This window comes from Syngnathus leptorhynchus, chromosome 17 (assembly GCF_054491065.1).
Source record: "Syngnathus leptorhynchus isolate UIUO chromosome 17, UIUO_Slep, whole genome shotgun sequence".
Classification (NCBI taxonomy): Eukaryota; Metazoa; Chordata; class Actinopteri; order Syngnathiformes; family Syngnathidae; genus Syngnathus; species Syngnathus leptorhynchus.
This window is the reverse complement of record NC_141211.1, coordinates 7152203-7169319: the sequence shown is the minus strand read 5'-3', so window position 1 is coordinate 7169319 and position 17117 is coordinate 7152203. Positions and strand designations below refer to the sequence as shown.

General features: G+C 42.9%; 4 protein-coding genes across 12 annotated transcripts in view; 3 read left to right on the top strand and 1 right to left on the bottom strand.

Moving 5' to 3' along the window:
- LOC147043524 (cationic amino acid transporter 2) overlaps window positions 1-8824 on the bottom strand; it is a 53937-nt gene extending 45113 nt beyond the window's left edge. Inside the window, exons 1-2 of one of the 3 annotated variants that reach the window (XM_085936411.1) lie at window positions 8356-8824; window positions 4075-4145 (exon numbers count right to left, since the gene is read on the bottom strand). The gene's annotated coding sequence lies outside the window, so the exon portion shown is untranslated. Of the gene's footprint in view, window positions 1-4074; window positions 4146-4556; window positions 4611-8355 lie in introns of those variants that run through there. The other 2 variants (XM_085936412.1, XM_085936414.1) reach the window with 2 other exon arrangements.
- On the top strand, window positions 4214-7896 carry LOC147043525 (actin-binding protein WASF3-like). 7 transcript variants are annotated; one of them, XM_085936419.1, is made up of 9 exons: window positions 4214-4446; window positions 5073-5237; window positions 5762-5896; window positions 5975-6155; window positions 6238-6355; window positions 6480-6664; window positions 6772-6972; window positions 7065-7339; window positions 7407-7896. In XM_085936419.1, exons 2-9 carry the CDS (start codon window positions 5105-5107, stop codon window positions 7562-7564), a joined length of 1386 nt encoding a protein of 461 aa, XP_085792545.1. In that variant the 5' UTR covers window positions 4214-4446; window positions 5073-5104; the 3' UTR covers window positions 7565-7896. The 7 variants fall into 7 exon arrangements, with proteins under 7 accessions (XP_085792545.1, XP_085792550.1, XP_085792544.1 ...); XM_085936424.1 differs by having other exon boundaries at window positions 5070-5237; window positions 6002-6155; XM_085936418.1 differs by having other exon boundaries at window positions 5070-5237.
- Window positions 8369-12595, top strand: LOC147043523 (V-type proton ATPase catalytic subunit A-like). Its single transcript, XM_085936415.1, has 15 exons — window positions 8369-8567; window positions 9045-9142; window positions 9339-9467; window positions 9613-9827; window positions 9910-10047; window positions 10130-10281; window positions 10354-10516; window positions 10606-10714; window positions 10788-10910; window positions 10981-11095; window positions 11178-11241; window positions 11324-11527; window positions 11609-11703; window positions 11762-11933; window positions 12041-12595. Exons 2-15 carry the CDS (start codon window positions 9061-9063, stop codon window positions 12131-12133), a joined length of 1854 nt encoding a protein of 617 aa, XP_085792541.1. The 5' UTR covers window positions 8369-8567; window positions 9045-9060; the 3' UTR covers window positions 12134-12595.
- Window positions 12596-14863: 2268 nt separating this feature from the next.
- On the top strand, window positions 14864-16766 carry zdhhc23a (zDHHC palmitoyltransferase 23a). The gene is made up of 4 exons (XM_085936449.1): window positions 14864-14982; window positions 15068-15664; window positions 15754-15921; window positions 16493-16766. The coding sequence occupies exons 1-4, from the start codon at window positions 14864-14866 to the stop codon at window positions 16764-16766; spliced, it is 1158 nt and encodes a 385-aa protein (XP_085792575.1).
- The last annotated feature ends 351 nt before the right edge of the window (window positions 16767-17117 follow it).

Genomic DNA, 17117 nt, shown 5'->3' with positions numbered 1-17117 from the left:
TGCACCTCTTTTGCAAAAAGACATTGTTCTTTTTTTTTTTTTTCTAAGCAACCAACGCACACGATGAGATTTCTGGGCACACACAGTCACACAGCTTTTAGACACTCATTAGCTCTTGCTAATACAATAAGTGTCACCTTCCATTACATGGTGCTGGCAAAGATATCAGGATTGGAAAGCCACCAAATCTCTACACAAGGGGAGCGGCAATCTCATGCTCAGTATTGTCTTTGGGCCACAATGTTGAATTGTTCTTGCTTGCGCCTTTTACTAATGCTTGAAATATAAATACATATATAAAACTAAAGGTGTCAAAAAATGCTCATGGAGAGGAAACGCTAACACAGAAGCAAGAGCACTGACTAATGATGTGACACATTCCTTCATAGTGGGGATTCTTGATGTTAACTTTGCGGCTTGTTTGGGAGCGGGCAGCTGTTTAAGGAGCCGCCACACCCCACCCCACCCCACCCCACCCCACCCCACCCCACCCTATTCAAGCCCGCCGTCTCGCATATGAGCGTTGTTAAAAATCTTAATTAAGACTCCTAATTCACCATGCTGTCGCCTGAGCCGAGCTGTGTGCTCACGTGAAAAGCTGTCTTTGGCATTCTGGTGTTGACATTTTTTTTTTAGGATGTTTTCCCCCAAAAACTTGTATGTCTGACAAATTCAAGCAGGAGTATTGAATTTTTTCTAAGAAGGTAATTGCTCGCACTTTGTAGACAGGTTTAAAAGTGACCCGTTTCCCGCCAAGACATCTTTCATTGGTGAATAATATTTATATTTACCATATTTCACAGATTAGATGGAATTACATCTCACTCCATAAAAAAAGTAACATGAAGTGACATGACAAGTGTTTGTCAATGTCAAGATGATTTCTGGATGTAGTCTTGGGGCGACGAAAGAGCTCCCTGTGAGCGGTGGCAAAGGGCACGTGGTCCTCCGCAAACAACAGTGCCCCTAAAACGACGGAAATGAGCGTGACGCGTGTTAAACAAGCGAAACCCCCGCGACACTGACGTTTGACAAGATGATGGCCGTCGGCAATCATAATCAAATGAGTGAGCGCTTAACAGTCAGTGTTAAGGTATTTGTTTAAAATGATCAGTGTTAGAAGAGAGAACCAATTCCTCGCCCATGTGACTTAGCACTACGTTGACCTCGGTCCTTCCTTCCTGACAAAAGGTGCCAGTGACTGCAAGTCGGGCATCATGGTAAACATGCCAAGGAGGTGCCCCCCTCCCCACCCCGGCCGGCTGCCCCCCGCTCCAGAACCATTTGGACCACAGGGAATGGGTTAATCACATTAGAGGCCCAGAAGAGAGATGGGAAGTAGACAGTACCGTGACAGCCGGGGTAGCACTGGCACGACTAATCCCGTTAGAGCGAGGAAAAAGGGGGACGCCATCGCGCCTACAAGGCTGAGAAAGAGAAAAACATTTTCCCAGGAATGAGTTCACCTGTATGGTAACTGGGAGAAGTTGGCCTGTTGATGCCTATTAGCTGAAACAATTGCACTTGGCACATCCAAATGTTTTTTTTTTTTTTCTCCCTTCATGCTGGGCACTACTTTATTGTCAGTGCTTGGAGGGAAAACAAAAAAACAAAACAATCGGCAGCAGACAGTGGCATGAGATCCTCTTTCATGGCACGGCAAAAGCAGCCCCTTTCAAGTCTGTGCCATTGGCACCCCCGAACAGTGAGAAGATGGGGGGGGGGGGGGGTGCTGTAAGAAGGACAGGGCTTACTTCATCCGCCATTGTAAGTGCACCCGAGTTCAACCTTAATGTAAACCTTTGCAGGCAAGATATGAATAGGATGCTCTCTATAAAAATATATCCTGCTGAGTAATCCGGCAGATGGCCACAGCGGCGGACACGACAAGCGCGGCTGGCCACTGCAGGGGTGAACGGGGAATGTCCGATCAGCCGCCACTCTTCAGCTCGGGAGATACGGAATCAAGATTCCTAACTCCCTTTTTGGCAAGGCTGGGAACCCGAGCCGTCACTTTGGATCCATCAAGTTTCTTCTTAATCTCATTCGCCATTTTTTTTTCTCTCTTTCTCCCCATTTTTCGCATCGGCCCCTTTTGTTATGGGGATTAAACCGAGTGGTAAAACAGTGATTTAATGATCTTTCCATGGCTATGCGCACCACTTAAACCATGAGACAAACAAGCCAAGGCATTCTTAGAGTCACCCCCACTTAAGGCGGCTCAGGAACTGTGAAGGCTTTTCATGCAGTATTAAGCTGCGCCTGATTATTTTTCCCGCTGTCGTGTGATGTGCGGTGCGCCACTCTGGGAAAAATTCAACGTTTTGTCTTTTGTTGAGGCCCATTGTAAATAAGACAAGAAGACAACTGGAGCTTAATTACATTAGGAAAGCGCCATAAGGAGTACAATTTTGTATTTGAAATAAAACATTTTGAAATAAGCCTTGAGGCTTTTTTAAAAGGTCTTTTAGAATGATTTCCTCAATGGCAGTGCAAGCAAAACTGAACATTATTATCTTGATAAAAGCTGACTATTTGGATATCGTAATTTTTGTCAAAATGTTCATAATGCTTTGGCTGGTCATTATATAATGTTTTGTTTTTTTTTCAAGTATTTTTATGAAACTTAGAAAAGCCCATCCAAAGAAATATTTCAGTGTATATTAAATGTACAAATATATACATCATACTCTTAGTTTCAACACATGGTAACTAAATTGCCCATAAAACACAATTCATATGAGAAATATTTGGCATTTCTTTCCTTGATACATGCAGGAAAACGCTAATCAGCTCATTTACATGTCATACCAACAATAGCCAGAAGATGGCACTGTTGGGAAAGGGAAATTGAATTGACAAAGATGATCACGGGGTGTATGTATTGTATTGGGGTTAAAACCGCTGAGCTGGAGATTATTGCACCATCGAAAACATAGATGACCCATAAGTGACATGCGTCTTATTAGTTTTTAAAATATGGATATGCTGCTGTTATGAGCTACAGTGAGACTTCAAACACACAGAAACTCCTTTCTTGGACGCTGTGTAAAACAAATGGAAATTATATGCAGTAATAAATTACACTTATCATACAAGTGTAAACATAAATGAACAGAATTATAATAAAGTGAAAATAAAATACAGTCCTCATACTTTTACTTTAGTGATTTCTCATCATCACTAATATAGTAGTATAAATTCCGTTAATGACTTTTAGGCAGAGCATGTGAAGTGAAGCTACATTTTTTTACATGAAGATGTTATTGAGGCAGGTTAGGGTTAACACTTTCATTTGGTGAGACAATTCCTAGATATTTGTATTCACATCACTTTAACACAATGACGCTTTTGTAAATGAAAGGATTATCGAGGACACTTCTAATATTCCATTGATGGTTATGCAAGATTTCCTGCCTGATTTCATTATTATACAACAGAGGGGTTCTGCAAATATTAACATACACAGAAATTAAAAACAAGACGAAATCGGAACAACATCCTTAATGTTGGATTAAATGATGTATTGATGGAATAAGCAGATTCCTGTTTGGAGGTTTAAGAGTCTGACGGTGTGCTACTTATAAAGATTTAAGCCTCCATATCTAGGTTACACTGCTCCCTCCCACAATCCAGATGATGCCATCTGTGATAAAGGAGCGATGAGCGTGTGTTTGTGTGTGCGTCTGTGTTTGTGTGCGTGTGTAATGCTTTCAAATCAAATAGCGAGTGCCTCCTTTCACTGTTAATCCAGGGAAGCTATTAACTGACTTGTAGGCTTCTGTTTATTTTGAACATTGGGTATAAGATACAAGAGACCAACTTGAGGGACTGGAGCTGACAGTCATTGTGATACTAGCAACAGGTGAATTCTACCTCTTGAAAAGATGCAAGATTAGAACACAAAAAGTACTATACAGTAATGGACACCAATATATGGGTGGGCTTTACAGTTTGTGTGTGTTAACTGTGAAGATGCTTTGTGCAATATTGACATGGCCTTGAAGCTAGGCATCAATTTGCTGGTGCATGACAAGTACAAAGGGATGCGTAGTTTGAGAGTTATATCCTCACCTGAACATGAAGATCTTGTTGATTCAAGGTTATGACTTCCCTCATACTTAGTCCAAGGTGAGGTCTTTGGCCTGGCAGAGGAAAAAAAAAAAAGCACACAGGATGTCAGAGGTCTACTAAGGGATTGGTCGATCCAGTAAATCTGCTGACTAAATCCTCTCGTGTTGTGATTTAGACTGGGAGGTCATGTTATCACACTGCATTCCGTCGTGCACGAATTTCTCCAACAGAGCTGGCACACGACTGCATTGAGGAATTTAAAACAAGTAGATATGGATTTTTTAAAACTTTTATTTTCATGAAACCAATTGGTGTCCACCGCTTCGCCTGGCGCGTGAAAAACGAATATACTCAATTCTGACAACAGCGCAGGTACGTTTTTATTTATTTATTTATTTTTACATTTAAAGAAATGTGTTTTGCGCTCCCGCTGTTACATTGTCGCACATGAATGTTTTGTAAAGAGTATTGGAAATGGTTACCAGTGGTATTTGAGTGCTGCACGTTCATTTTGAAATCGTTTTGCGCACCTGGACAGCACGACGCGCAAGGAATTATGGGTTACGGTAAAAATAAAAATTGCAAGTGGGAATAAAATAAGGGGGGAAAAAAAGAAAGAAACATATTTGCTGGGTCACGTACCTTTCTGATTTCTTATTATTATATTATTTTTTTCATTATTATTATGATTTAGTCCTTTAACAAAGGGCACTATGTTGCCAAGTATGGCCCAAACACGTCGGAATTAAATTCTTACCCTGAATAGACATGCAACAATATGGACATTAAATAAATTCAAGCGGTGAATATACTGTAAATATGGATTCAGATTTGGCATGCAATTATGACTTAACCTGCATCATAGAGTTAATCCATTTGAAGAGGCACACAATATTCAATAATATGCAAAGTCAGATGAAGTAGTTTTCTCTGTGAAAGGTACATTTTGGTGTTGTATGGTGCTCAATTAACACCAATTTTGTCTTGTCTTCCAGCAGGTGCCGTGGGCGAGGTGTGAGGAAGAAGAGTGATGCCTTTGGTCAGGAGAACCATTGAGCCTCGGCACCTATGCCAAGGTGCAGTGCCCGGCAGGATTGATAGCGAGCTGGAATGTGTCAACAACAACACCTTGTCTGCCATCATCCGTCAGCTCAGTAGTCTGAGTAAGATACTCTGATGTTCATGAACTGAATGATGCATGTTTACATATGTACCTTTTTTTTCCCCTACAACCCAAAATACTTGATCATGTCAAACACAAAGACAAAGGCTGCAATGTGACATGCAAAGAGAAACATTAACAGGCTATTTTTGGAAACAAATTTGCCCACGGACATCTGGCTTGTCACTGACCCACACATCCACGTGCTCAATGTGTGTGATGCGATTTAGTCACGTTATGAAGGGTTAGAGAATTTACAGGCAAGCTAAAATGGAGAATAGATGGGAACACAAAGCCAGTCTAATTACAATACTCTGCCATTCTTAACGTTTGCTTGAAAACGTATCACGTGGCACACCCGTAATCCAGACAAATTAATTGGATTTAGAAAAGCACACAAACAGTCGCTGAAGTGCCTAGAGAGTGTAGATTATAAAATTGGATACTGTATAATCTAAAAGTCATCTAGTATCCTAGCCACATTATCATCAACTAACAGATATTCTGAAAAAATGTTGCTTGCAGGTAAACATGCAGAAAATGTATTTGGTGATCTTTTCAATGAAGCCAACACATTTTATTTACGTTCAAACTCACTCCAAGATCGCATTGACCGCTTGGCTATCAAGGTCACTCAGCTAGACTCCAGTGTGGAAGAAGGTCAGTTGTACCAACCATAAATATGTTTAAAAAAAACACACAAAAAAACGTTTTCCAATATGTTCACCACCTTCACAGCCCTTCATGCAGCCTCCTGTTTTGCAGTTTCTCTGCACGCCATAAACCTGAGGAAGGCTTTTAAAAGCTCAACCAAACAGGACCAGCAGGCGTTGTCCAAAGGTAGCACACCGAGCTCGGTGACCGATATGTACGACAAAAGCGACCAGCCACCTCCTCTTCGAGACCTCACTGCTTTTAGGTATACGTCAAAGTTGGTTGTGAAACACTGATCTCGTTGACTCGTTTACAAACAGGATGAACGCAAAGGTTTTTTTTAACAGAGAGGACGGCACTGACGCCATGAAGTTCTACTCAGACCCATCCTACTTTTTTGACTTGTGGAAGGAGAAAATGCTGCAAGACACAGAGGACAAGAGGAAAGAAAGGAGGAGGCAAAGAGTGAGAGGAGGCACACACCATTTAATCGGCATATATTCTTTATCCTCAGCGACAACTAATATTGCTGAGCAGTTGTCAATGCCCATGTTTTGCATGCATGCTCACGACTTTAGCTTCCATTCAGGAGCAGAAGCGGTGCGTGGAGAGTAGCACCATCCAGCGCCAGGTGAAGAAGGTGAGGAAGGCTCGCAACCGCAGACAAGAATGGAACATGATGGCTTTCGACAAAGAGCTCCGACCGGATCACCGCCACCCCCAAACTCTGCGGCGAGGGGCATCTTCCGAAGGCTCACTTTCCCCAGAGGGCAGGTTTGTGTCATGGAAATGTGATCAAGGAACTTCAAATCCTCATTTTGAGTCTCGAAATTAATTATTATTCAAAGTGGAAATAACGTCTTTCATTTTGTTCTTCTAAGGCCCGACCTGCTTGACTATCCTAGCCCACCTGTGCCATCACACGGCCCTTCTAACTTCATCAAGTCACATGGGAACGTGCAGCCATCCCCACCGCCAGAGCACGAATACCACAGCATTGACGTCAACTATAAGAAAACAACTTTAGAAACTCAAGCCGCAGAGAAGATGAACACTTCAATACGCCTGCCGGCAGATTATAAGTATGACTGGAAGATAAGCACTGTTATGTAATTAAAGCTCGAATTTAATTTTTAATGATACCAAATCCATTTTGCTTTTCATTGTCTATCAGCTGCGCCCACCCTCCACCTACCCAAGGCCCACCCATCCCATCAGCCCAGACAGCCTTTGGTTTCAGCCCCCCAGCAGTTCACAATGGAGCCACTACGCATGGTGGTCCAGGTTACCCACTTCCACCTGTACCTCCTCCAGGACCTCCCCCCCCAGGTCCCCCGCCACCACCTCTCCCTCCCCCAGCTACCTCATCACACCTCAGTGGAAGCATCAGAACTGAAATAAAACCACAGAGAGATGTGAGGAGTGATCTGTTATCTGCAATCCGCATGGGTGGGTACTGATCCGTCTCCATGGTCAGGAAATGTATGTGATTGTAACACTTGCTTCTGGTCAATAGGCATCCAATTGAAAAAAGTGCAAGAGCAGCAAGAGCTGCAAAGCAAGCGTGACCCAATCGGGAACGACGTGGCCACCATCCTGTCACGACGTATTGCGGTGGAGTACACCGATTCTGACGACGACTCGGAGCTGGATGACAATGAATGGTCGGACTGACTTCAGTGTGGCTTCGTTTTGACTTTCTGTATGATTAAAGATGTGATGAGGAGGATGTGTGTTTGTATTTGCCATGACTTTCCTCACTTTGTTTTGTTGTTTCACGACATGAACAAGATCATGAAATTTCACGAGTACACTAGTATTTAAATTTTTATCACTTTTGTGCCACAATGTCATGTATTGTTTTATGTCTAACAGTCTAATATATGTCTATACTTATTTTGTTTTATGATAAAAATGCATCATGACGGTCTCCCTAACTTTATCCCAACTGTATCTTTCTATTTCCTTTGATTCAATCACGCTAAAATGTTGCGTGGCAAGAGCAATAAAGCAATATGTTTGTGATATGCAAGACTTTTTCCCCCTCATTTTCATTGCATGTTACATTTTTGGGGAGGGGGTGTTTTTTTTGTTTTTTTTTTTTAAATAAACTGCGGTCTGTAAGTCAATAGTTTAAACATCCTTCAGTCCCTTCAAGTATTTGGAGAAAGGTAGCTGTCAAAAAGATATATACATGATGAAAAAAAGCACAAACTATTCGTAAATCTAAAGAAATATTTGACGTAAATGTCATTGCTGCTTAATTTGAACCTCGACAGCCACCATCCGCAGTGGCATACACTTGGATTTAGTCAAAACAAACAATAAAAAAATACAGTATCGTGTCTCTAGCAACGTGTTACGTCAATAAATAATGAATTGTTATTGTATTACTGCTTAGTTAAGATGAAGCTATCAATTATGTCCAATAGATGTCAGCAGCGTGCCTGCAGAATTGCATCGACCTGTGACTCAGAAACTGTGTCGCCTCCGCTGCCATGTTGGCTCCGAGACACGACTCACTCTTTGGCACCGAGACTACGGCCAGAGCCACAATGGCGACGGTTTCTTCCGGTTTCTTCCCTGTCTAGTGCTGGGCAGGTGATTAGTAGAGCTAAGCTTCTCTCTTCAGCTAATACGTGAGAGATAAAGCTGGATAACTGTACATACCTGCAAGGTAGGACATTACTAGTTGCATTAGTATGACTTGATAATGATGATTTATTTGTCTGTGTTTATGATGAGGATGATGACGTTAGCATGTCGTTGCGAGGCAGTCAGCTGACTTGAACGTGTACACGAATCAGCTTTACTTCGACTAACGATTTAACCCAGAAACACTTGATTCAGTTGTAGCCAAAAGCACAACACACAAAATAGTTACGACGATCGTAATAGATGCTCATAAATATTCTGCAGCCTCGTCTGTGTTAGCGAGTGACCGACCCTGTGCTGTCATTTATACTGCAGCATCGGGTCACGTGAGCTGGCCTGTTATTGACATTGGAGATGATGAAGTCTTTGCGCTTGTTTAAGTGGCCTAACAGCGTGTGTGTGTGTGTGTGTGTGTGTGTGTGTGTGTGTGTGTGTGTGTGTGTGTGTGTGTGTGTGTGTGTGTGTGTGTGTAACACGTATGTCTCAATGGGTCTCTCAGAAGGTGAATTGTCAAGATGGATACCTCAAAACTTCCAAAGATCCAGGATGCCGAACGAGAAAGCCAGTTCGGATACGTCCATGGAGTTTCTGGACCAGGTATTGTTTAGTTGCCTTTTGGAAATAGATTCAAAATGCATGATGTTAATTCATCATTTTGCTTTTAAATATACAGTTTTGTTTTCAACATCTAAAAGCTGGACCTAGCTTAACCCAAATAATAAACTAACCCTGTGTGCCTCATATTACATAATAAATACCTGTGTTTGTTGATATTTGTTCTTTTCTTTCGCAGTGGTGACAGCTACAGCAATGGCGGGAGCCGCCATGTACGAGCTGGTCCGCGTAGGCCACAGCGAACTGGTCGGAGAGATCATCCGTTTAGAAGGAGACATGGCCACCATCCAGGTCTATGAAGAGACTTGTATCCTGTTTTTCCACTCGGGTTGCTCCCCTGGAGTCAAATACTTAGCAGGTCATACTCATTGAATGTTATTAAACTGTCATTTGGTACTACTCACTGTCTTTGGTGTTGCAGCGTGTTGCTTTCCTTGACTAAGCCCCCATAGCTGGTGTGTCCGTGGGTGATCCAGTTCTTCGCACAGGTAAACCCCTCTCTGTGGAGTTGGGGCCAGGAGTCATGGGCTCCATCTTTGATGGGATCCAACGACCACTGAAAGACATCAATGACCTCACACAAAGCATCTACATTCCAAGAGGAGTGAATATCGGTGCCTTGAACAGAGACATCAAATGGGAGTTTACTCCGTGCCAAAGTCTTCGGGTATGCTGTTAGGTGGATCGGAAAACATCAATGTGTTCATAGTAATACTTCTTAAAATCATAACAAAAAACTTGTCTCGTAGGTTGGCAGTCACGTTACAGGTGGCGACATCTATGGCATGGTGTTTGAGAACTCCCTAATAAAGCACAAACTGATGCTTCCGCCTCGCAGCAGAGGCACAGTCACTTACGTGGCACCGCCCGGAAATTACGACGTCTCTGTGAGTCTTGGTTCCCGATCGTTTTGTTGCTGTTTGTGTTTCAATCGAAATGAATGCTTTTTTTTGTCATGGATGCGTTCAGGATGTGGTTCTTGAACTGGATTTTGAAGGCATCAAGGAGAAGTTAACCATGGTGCAGGTGTGGCCGGTGCGACAAGTCCGCCCAGTCACAGAAAAACTGCCTGCCAATCATCCTCTACTCACTGGTCAGAGAGTCCTGGATGCGCTTTTTCCGTGAGGCTCTCTGAATATAATGTAAACATTTATGTTTTGAACAAAACTGATGGAGTTCGATGCACTTTACAGATGCGTGCAAGGCGGCACCACGGCTATACCAGGTGCTTTTGGCTGCGGAAAGACTGTAATCTCCCAGTCCTTGTCCAAATATTCCAACAGTGATGTCATTGTTTATGTTGGATGTGGAGAGCGTGGGAATGAAATGTCGGAAGTGCTGCGAGATTTCCCAGAGGTCAGTGAGAAAACTTGACTTGATTTCATATAAAGGTTGAATTGTAATCTTCAAGTGATCACAATATTCAAACTGAAACCACCCAACAGCTCACAATGGAAGTTGGTGGTAAAGTTGAGAGCATCATGAAGAGAACGGCACTTGTTGCCAACACTTCCAACATGCCCGTGGCAGCCAGAGAAGCTTCAATCTATACAGGTACCCCCCCCAAAAAAATATCCACTACTGTCTTTGATGAAGTGCTTCCCTTCATTGATCTCATTCCAAACAGGGATCACACTATCTGAATACTTTCGAGATATGGGTTACAACGTGAGCATGATGGCAGACTCGACGTCGCGATGGGCCGAAGCGCTGAGAGAAATCTCTGGCCGGTTAGCTGAAATGCCCGCCGGTGAGTTCACAATGCATGTGACAGCGATGATACCATTTTGCGAACCGCGGCTTGGTGTCATCGTGTGTAGACAGCGGCTACCCGGCCTACCTGGGCGCTAGGCTCGCCTCCTTCTACGAGCGAGCGGGACGCGTAAAGTGTCTGGGGAATCCCGAGCGAGAAGGCAGTGTCAGCATCGTAGGAGCGTAAGAAGGTTTTTATTTTAACAAGATGGGTAATCAAATAACATGTGACACATTGTTGGGTTCATTTTTTTTTTTTTTTTAGTGTGTCGCCCCCTGGTGGAGACTTCTCAGACCCTGTCACATCAGCCACATTGGGCATTGTGCAGGTAAGTGGAGACTGCTATGCACATATTCATGAGACACACTTATCAACTGTGACACTATCCCCCTACTTTTGTGTTCTTTCAGGTGTTCTGGGGGCTGGACAAGAAGTTAGCTCAGAGAAAACACTTCCCATCTGTCAACTGGTTGATTAGCTACAGCAAGTACACAAGGGCGCTGGATGAATACTACGATAAACACTTCCCTGAATTTGTGCCTCTTCGTACAAAAGCCAAGGAGATTCTCCAGGAGGAGGAAGACCTGGCTGAGATTGTACAGCTTGTAGGAAAGGTAAGGGAAAAAGATGATTTTGAAAGCTCAAGCGGGGCACAATAAATCATCATGCCATCTTGGCTTATATTTGGTTTTCAGGCTTCTCTGGCCGAGACTGACAAGATCACGCTGGAAGTGGCCAAGCTCATTAAAGACGACTTCTTGCAGCAGAACGGTTACACTCCATACGACAGGTGATTGATGACAAAAGCATGTCATCAAAATATCACCTCACCCCGTTTCCACCAATAGGTTCTGCCCTTTCTACAAAACGGTCGGCATCCTCTCCAACATGATCGCCTTTTACGACATGGCGCGGCACGCCGTAGAGTCCACGGCTCAGAGCGACAACAAAATCACCTGGGCCATGATCAGGGAGCACCTAGGCGAGACCTTGTACAAGATTAGCTCGATGAAGTTTAAGGTAAGGCTGATTGTGGTGACACACGGGGGGGGGGGGGGGAGCCAATGCATCAAACACTAACCAAATTCTTTTTCACCTTTTTGTGCTATCACCAATGGACACACCAGGACCCAGTGAAGGATGGCGAAGCTAAGATAAAAGCAGACTACGCACAACTGCTGGAGGACATGCAGAATGCGTTCCGGACTTTGGAAGAATGAGTTAAGCACCTCCTCCTCAATTTCTCAAGCCCATGTTTGGTGGCACAGTCTAGTGCAAATTATACGGTTCTATTTCTGAATGTCACGTGAACTCCTTACTTGAACTCCTTTGTGTTTACTCTCCCATCTAAACATTCCTTCCATCATGCACACAGGTTTTTACATTTCATCCTCTAGTGTAAAAAAGGAACAGTCAGTACATATTTATTTATCCATCACAATGGTTCAGGTAAAAGAATTCCCTGGGAATATACACATGACTAAAGGGACATTGTGTTGTCTGAAGGGAAGGCCAACTCATCGTCCAGCTTTTATCCTCCAAAGTCTGATAATCATGTGATTGTGTGGACTATATACTTGATATTGTGTGTAAAATGTGAATGAATGGAATCTATTAGAATTGTGCTGTCACAAAGACGATGTCTATGTAAAGTCAAGTGTGTCTCGTGAAATAAAATAATAATAGCAATATATTCAAGTGTGTTTTATTTGTTGACTTAACACCTGCAAAAGCAGGAGATGCAAGAAGAGTAGAGAGTGGTCATTTCATTTGTATGACACTTTGCCCTTTTACACTTCTAAATGTGGAAGTGGAGAAGAATCTGCTCAAGGGCAATGAGATGCTAGATGGCACACAAACTGACATAGTTGGTGACTGCAGTGGTACATACAAATTGAAATATTCCAATTTGTAAATTTGTTGTATTGCTTTTTTTTTTTTATCCCCCACAAATAGCGGAACTTCATGACCCTAAAATGAAGACCCAATTGGAACCTAGTGAAGACAAAGGTATTATTCCCCAAAAATGATGAGGTCATAGTTTTCCCGTGCACCCCCTCCCACACATACAAACACATACTCATGACATGCACTCGTCACACACTGGCCCGTTCAAATTGCGGCAGTAATTCCTCCAAAATAGATTAGAGGCGGCCTGTGTATCTCCAGTTCCGGCTTCCATCAAGACTAATGGAGGCACAAAGCCACAGAAGCAAGAGCAGCAGCTTTTGCACTGCATTGATTGAGTTCATCCAGACTCACACTCATACACATTAAAAAGGTTTAAGTGACCTCATAAGACACGGGCCTTTAGCTCCTAATGCACGTGGCCCTTTTAGATGATCTGATATTCAGTGATAAATTGATAGAAAAATGAGGGCGGGTTCACAGCTGCTGTCCTGACATCACCTAAGGGCAACTCATAGTCCATAGCAGAGTGCTCATAAAAATAAAAGCACCATTGCAAGTCTGGTCTTCTCATTTTCTTAAGTCGCAAATGATTATAGTCGATTGCCATCTACGTATAGCGCTTCTATAAGGCTCACAAGGGTCAAGGGTGAGTGGAAGCCTATTGACCCCTGACCTTAGAACTGTGACAAAGCTGTGCAGATGTGGTTGCACAAGTGTGCACACCCTATTTAGACTGGGATGTGGCTGTATTCAGAAGTAACCAATCACATTCAGACTCATCTTGAATGAGCATTGTGGTCCAGTAAAAGTGTTTTACATCATAAACTGAGTGATGAGGGTCACACTACAATATTCGAATGAAGACATGTTTTTTTTTTCTATGGCCATTACAACACTTGCAAATAAACTTATAGCAAGTGGAATGCAAAGACACAAATATCTAAACAACAAGTGGACCGGTCACAAAGTCTTCCAGAGTTTTCTGTGAGCAAGCGGCAAGGTCAGGTTGCTTGTGTTGGGGAGGAAATGTGATCCCAGAGGGTGGAGCTGCCTTGTAGATCATCACATCACTCCACTTCACTTCACTCCACGTCCATCTACTACACTGCCTGTCGTGTGGCTAATATTATATTATGCAGCCTTGTCCTGCAGCCAGGCCAGTGTGGAGCCACCGAGAGCTGCTGACCATCTAAGAAACAAAGCTCCCTCAGATAATCCAAAATTTTCCTTCCGGAAAAGGTAACCGCAGCAAAATTAGCTTTCATTTGCTGAAGAAGAACTTTTTGTTGCCGATGTGAAGAAGCAAGGGTAAGACTTGATGAGATGCTCGCACCATGGGAATGCTAAAGAGGGCGACCATCGCACGGAGGCACCACATTTTTTTTTTTTCTTCATTCACTCACACAAGAGCCGAAGCCGAAGCAATAGCCGGGAGACGTTTTCACTCATTCTTGCTCAGGAGTGTTTGGGAATAAAAGGTAAGTTAACAATTGAAAACATATTTATGTCTTTGTATAGTTGGAGACATTTTTTTTAAATCTGTAAAGATTGTCTACAACTGATAATAATATTAATAATAATTATAGTTCGATTTGCTAAGGAATACATTCAGTGGCCGGCACCTGCACACTCTGGATATAAATAATGCTCCAAAAATTCTGCCAATACTAACATAAGAATGCTAATTTTGATGAACACTTTGAAGCTGATAATATTCATCGTTCATGTTGAAATATGCAATATTAACGTACAATAGTTGGACCTCAGCTGTCATCAAGTGCAATATTGAGGACTTGATTGGCCCAGATAGTTTGTGTCTCTATGGACATAATGGCCTTGTTTCAACAAATTACATTGAAAGCACCAAAGGCTGGTTATAGAATTTTTTTTTTTTTAGACATCCCACAGGATTCAGATAATTAGCTTCTAATAACTACGTATTACTGTAAATATAATTTTACTTGCAAGACTTTGGTAACCTTTTTTTTTTTTTCTCCTCAAGTGAGGGTTGTGTTGTGTGTAGGTCAAAGTAAGCCACCATGAAATGGGAGAAGTTGAAACCACCAGAACCTGACGATCCAATGTGTTGCTGCGAATGCGACGTATTCCAGTACGGATGTTGCTGTGACTGTGAAGATCTGGACGAGGCCTTCAACAGGTACGGATGAAGGTACATTTGTCTATCTAAACATCACAATGAAACCTGTCTATTGCTTTGTCTGTCCCCTTCACTGATTTTGAAGATGGCTGAGAGCCAAGGCACCAAAAAGTGGTAGTGGTTGTCATTCATTTCTACTGGAGGCCTTGATTGACAACTTGGAGATCTCCCTGGTTCCTGCACTGGTTCTGCTGCCTCTCCTGATGCGTGTGGCGGCGCTGCACTACCTTCTTGGTATCATCATCTTAAGCGCTCTGCCTGGCCTGGTGTTGTGGCTCTACTACGCCACCCACAAGAGGAAGAGACGCACGCTCTTCTTCCTCACCCTGGCGCTCTATTCTCTGGCCTACGCGTACTACCTCTTCATCACTGAGATTATACCTCGCGGAGACGTGAGTCAGACCCAGCTGTGTACCGTGACCGCCGGGATGATTTTGACTCTCGTCTCTCTGGTTCGGACCAAGAGAAGCCCGGGATTTATTAGTGCGACACCACGCGAGGAGGACAATAAGGGGTCAGGACATCTCACTGGGGCTGTCCTGACAGAGGCATCGTCCTCTTTCTCAAAACCAAGTGAAAAGTGGAGCAGGTGTCCCTGGTGCAAGATAACGCGACCTCCTCGGGCGGGACATTGTAGAACATGTGGAGTTTGTGTTCGACGTTTGGACCACCACTGTGTCTGGTGTGTGTGACTTGATAGTCTATCTACAACGGAAAATCGACTTTCTTTGAGTTCAATACGATGAATCCAAGATTTTTACTTTGTTGTAGGATAAACAGTTGTGTGGGTCAGGGTAACCACCGCAGCTTCCTGTTGACCCTGTGTGTGTTCCTGCTTACATCTTTGTATGGGATCAGTTTGGTGCTGCACAGCCTGTGTCCTCAACAATATCTAGTCAGCGCGCTCTTCTACTGCCCGGGTGTCTACTCTCAGGCCAGGTATGAACCGCAAGATTTTTTTTTTTATAGAATAATTGGTCCATTAAATATAATGTAAATGAATCTAATTTTATCAAAGGAATTCATGTCATTTCTGAGCTCTAAAATGAACAGGCACGTGCAAACACAATCTAAATGGTGCTAAAGTATCTGATGAGGGGCATTTTAGTGCAGCTTTTTTTTTTTTTTTTTTAACTCAGTCACATATTTTTTAAAAATCCACTCTCTAATATCAGTTCAACCCAAGGTGTGTTGATATTTGAGGGGCATATAGTTGCACCTTAATTTATTGACGATTAATCAAAGGCACTTTAAATGCTGGCTGGGTGTGTGTGGAGTTTGAATGTGATTGCTTAATTCTGAACACAGCCTCACAGCTATTTATAAGAGGGTGTGTGCACTTATGCAACTATGTCGTTTTTTTAAGTACCTTCTTTGTTTTTGTTGCGCAGGTTTTAGGTTAACTGATTGTGGTGTATAAAAATGTATTGATTTATACTGGTCCACTTTTTTTCCTCATTTTTAACTGCTCCACATTTTTATGTCCCTCTTTGTCGGTGTGTGTGTGTAGCTCGGCGCTCTGCTTCACCTGTGCCTGGTACAGCGTGATAGTCACAGGTGGGCTGCTGTACCTACTGGTGGCACAGGTGATGAATATCAGCTTCAATGTGACCGAGCGGGAGGCCCAGCTGGCCCTGAGGAACAAAACGGGCCAAAGTCGCCTTTGGGGGCTTGCCGTCGCTACGGAAACGTATTCACGAGGATTCTACCAGAACTGGGTTGATTTCCTCACTATGGCCGATGCCTCCACGTGTCCTCGATCCGGCCCCCCTGACTTGGTCTAGTTTCACAACTCAACATTAACGTAGTGAAGCTTGTGTTTTTCAAGCAGGAAACGGTGCTTTCATTTTGTTGTTTATGAATATTGAACATCTATATAGAAACAAAACATGGATATTACATGGGTTCATGAGTGGAATATTAAACTTACGTGTGCAAAATAAAAAGCTGACTTGTGACTGTTTGTGCAGTTTTGTGGTAAATACATATATTTAATTATTAATATGGTAATGAAGGCCTGTCCATTGTGGGTATGATATTTTAGGTGTTCTTTCTCCTTTTCATAATGCACATGGTGGGTGGAGCAAGTTGTTTAAATCAATACATAGTCTTCATGTAATGTTTAAGTTGATGGA

Excerpts from the sequence above, each read along its gene's own strand:
- zdhhc23a (XM_085936449.1), top strand. The coding sequence starts at position 14,864 with ATGAAATGGGAGAAGTTGAAACCACCAGAACCTGACGATCCAATGTGT. Across the intron at positions 15,665-15,753 it reads TTGGACCACCACTGTGTCTG|GATAAACAGTTGTGTGGGTC; the intron begins GTGTGTGTGACT and ends ACTTTGTTGTAG. Across the intron at positions 15,922-16,492 it reads GGTGTCTACTCTCAGGCCAG|CTCGGCGCTCTGCTTCACCT; the intron begins GTATGAACCGCA and ends GTGTGTGTGTAG.
- LOC147043525 (XM_085936419.1), top strand. The coding sequence starts at position 5,105 with ATGCCTTTGGTCAGGAGAACCATTGAGCCTCGGCACCTATGCCAAGGT. Across the intron at positions 6,665-6,771 it reads TCACTTTCCCCAGAGGGCAG|GCCCGACCTGCTTGACTATC; the intron begins GTTTGTGTCATG and ends TGTTCTTCTAAG. Across the intron at positions 6,973-7,064 it reads CGCCTGCCGGCAGATTATAA|CTGCGCCCACCCTCCACCTA; the intron begins GTATGACTGGAA and ends ATTGTCTATCAG.
- LOC147043523 (XM_085936415.1), top strand. The coding sequence starts at position 9,061 with ATGGATACCTCAAAACTTCCAAAGATCCAGGATGCCGAACGAGAAAGC. Across the intron at positions 9,828-9,909 it reads CTCCGTGCCAAAGTCTTCGG|GTTGGCAGTCACGTTACAGG; the intron begins GTATGCTGTTAG and ends CTTGTCTCGTAG. Across the intron at positions 11,528-11,608 it reads TTGTACAGCTTGTAGGAAAG|GCTTCTCTGGCCGAGACTGA; the intron begins GTAAGGGAAAAA and ends TTTGGTTTTCAG.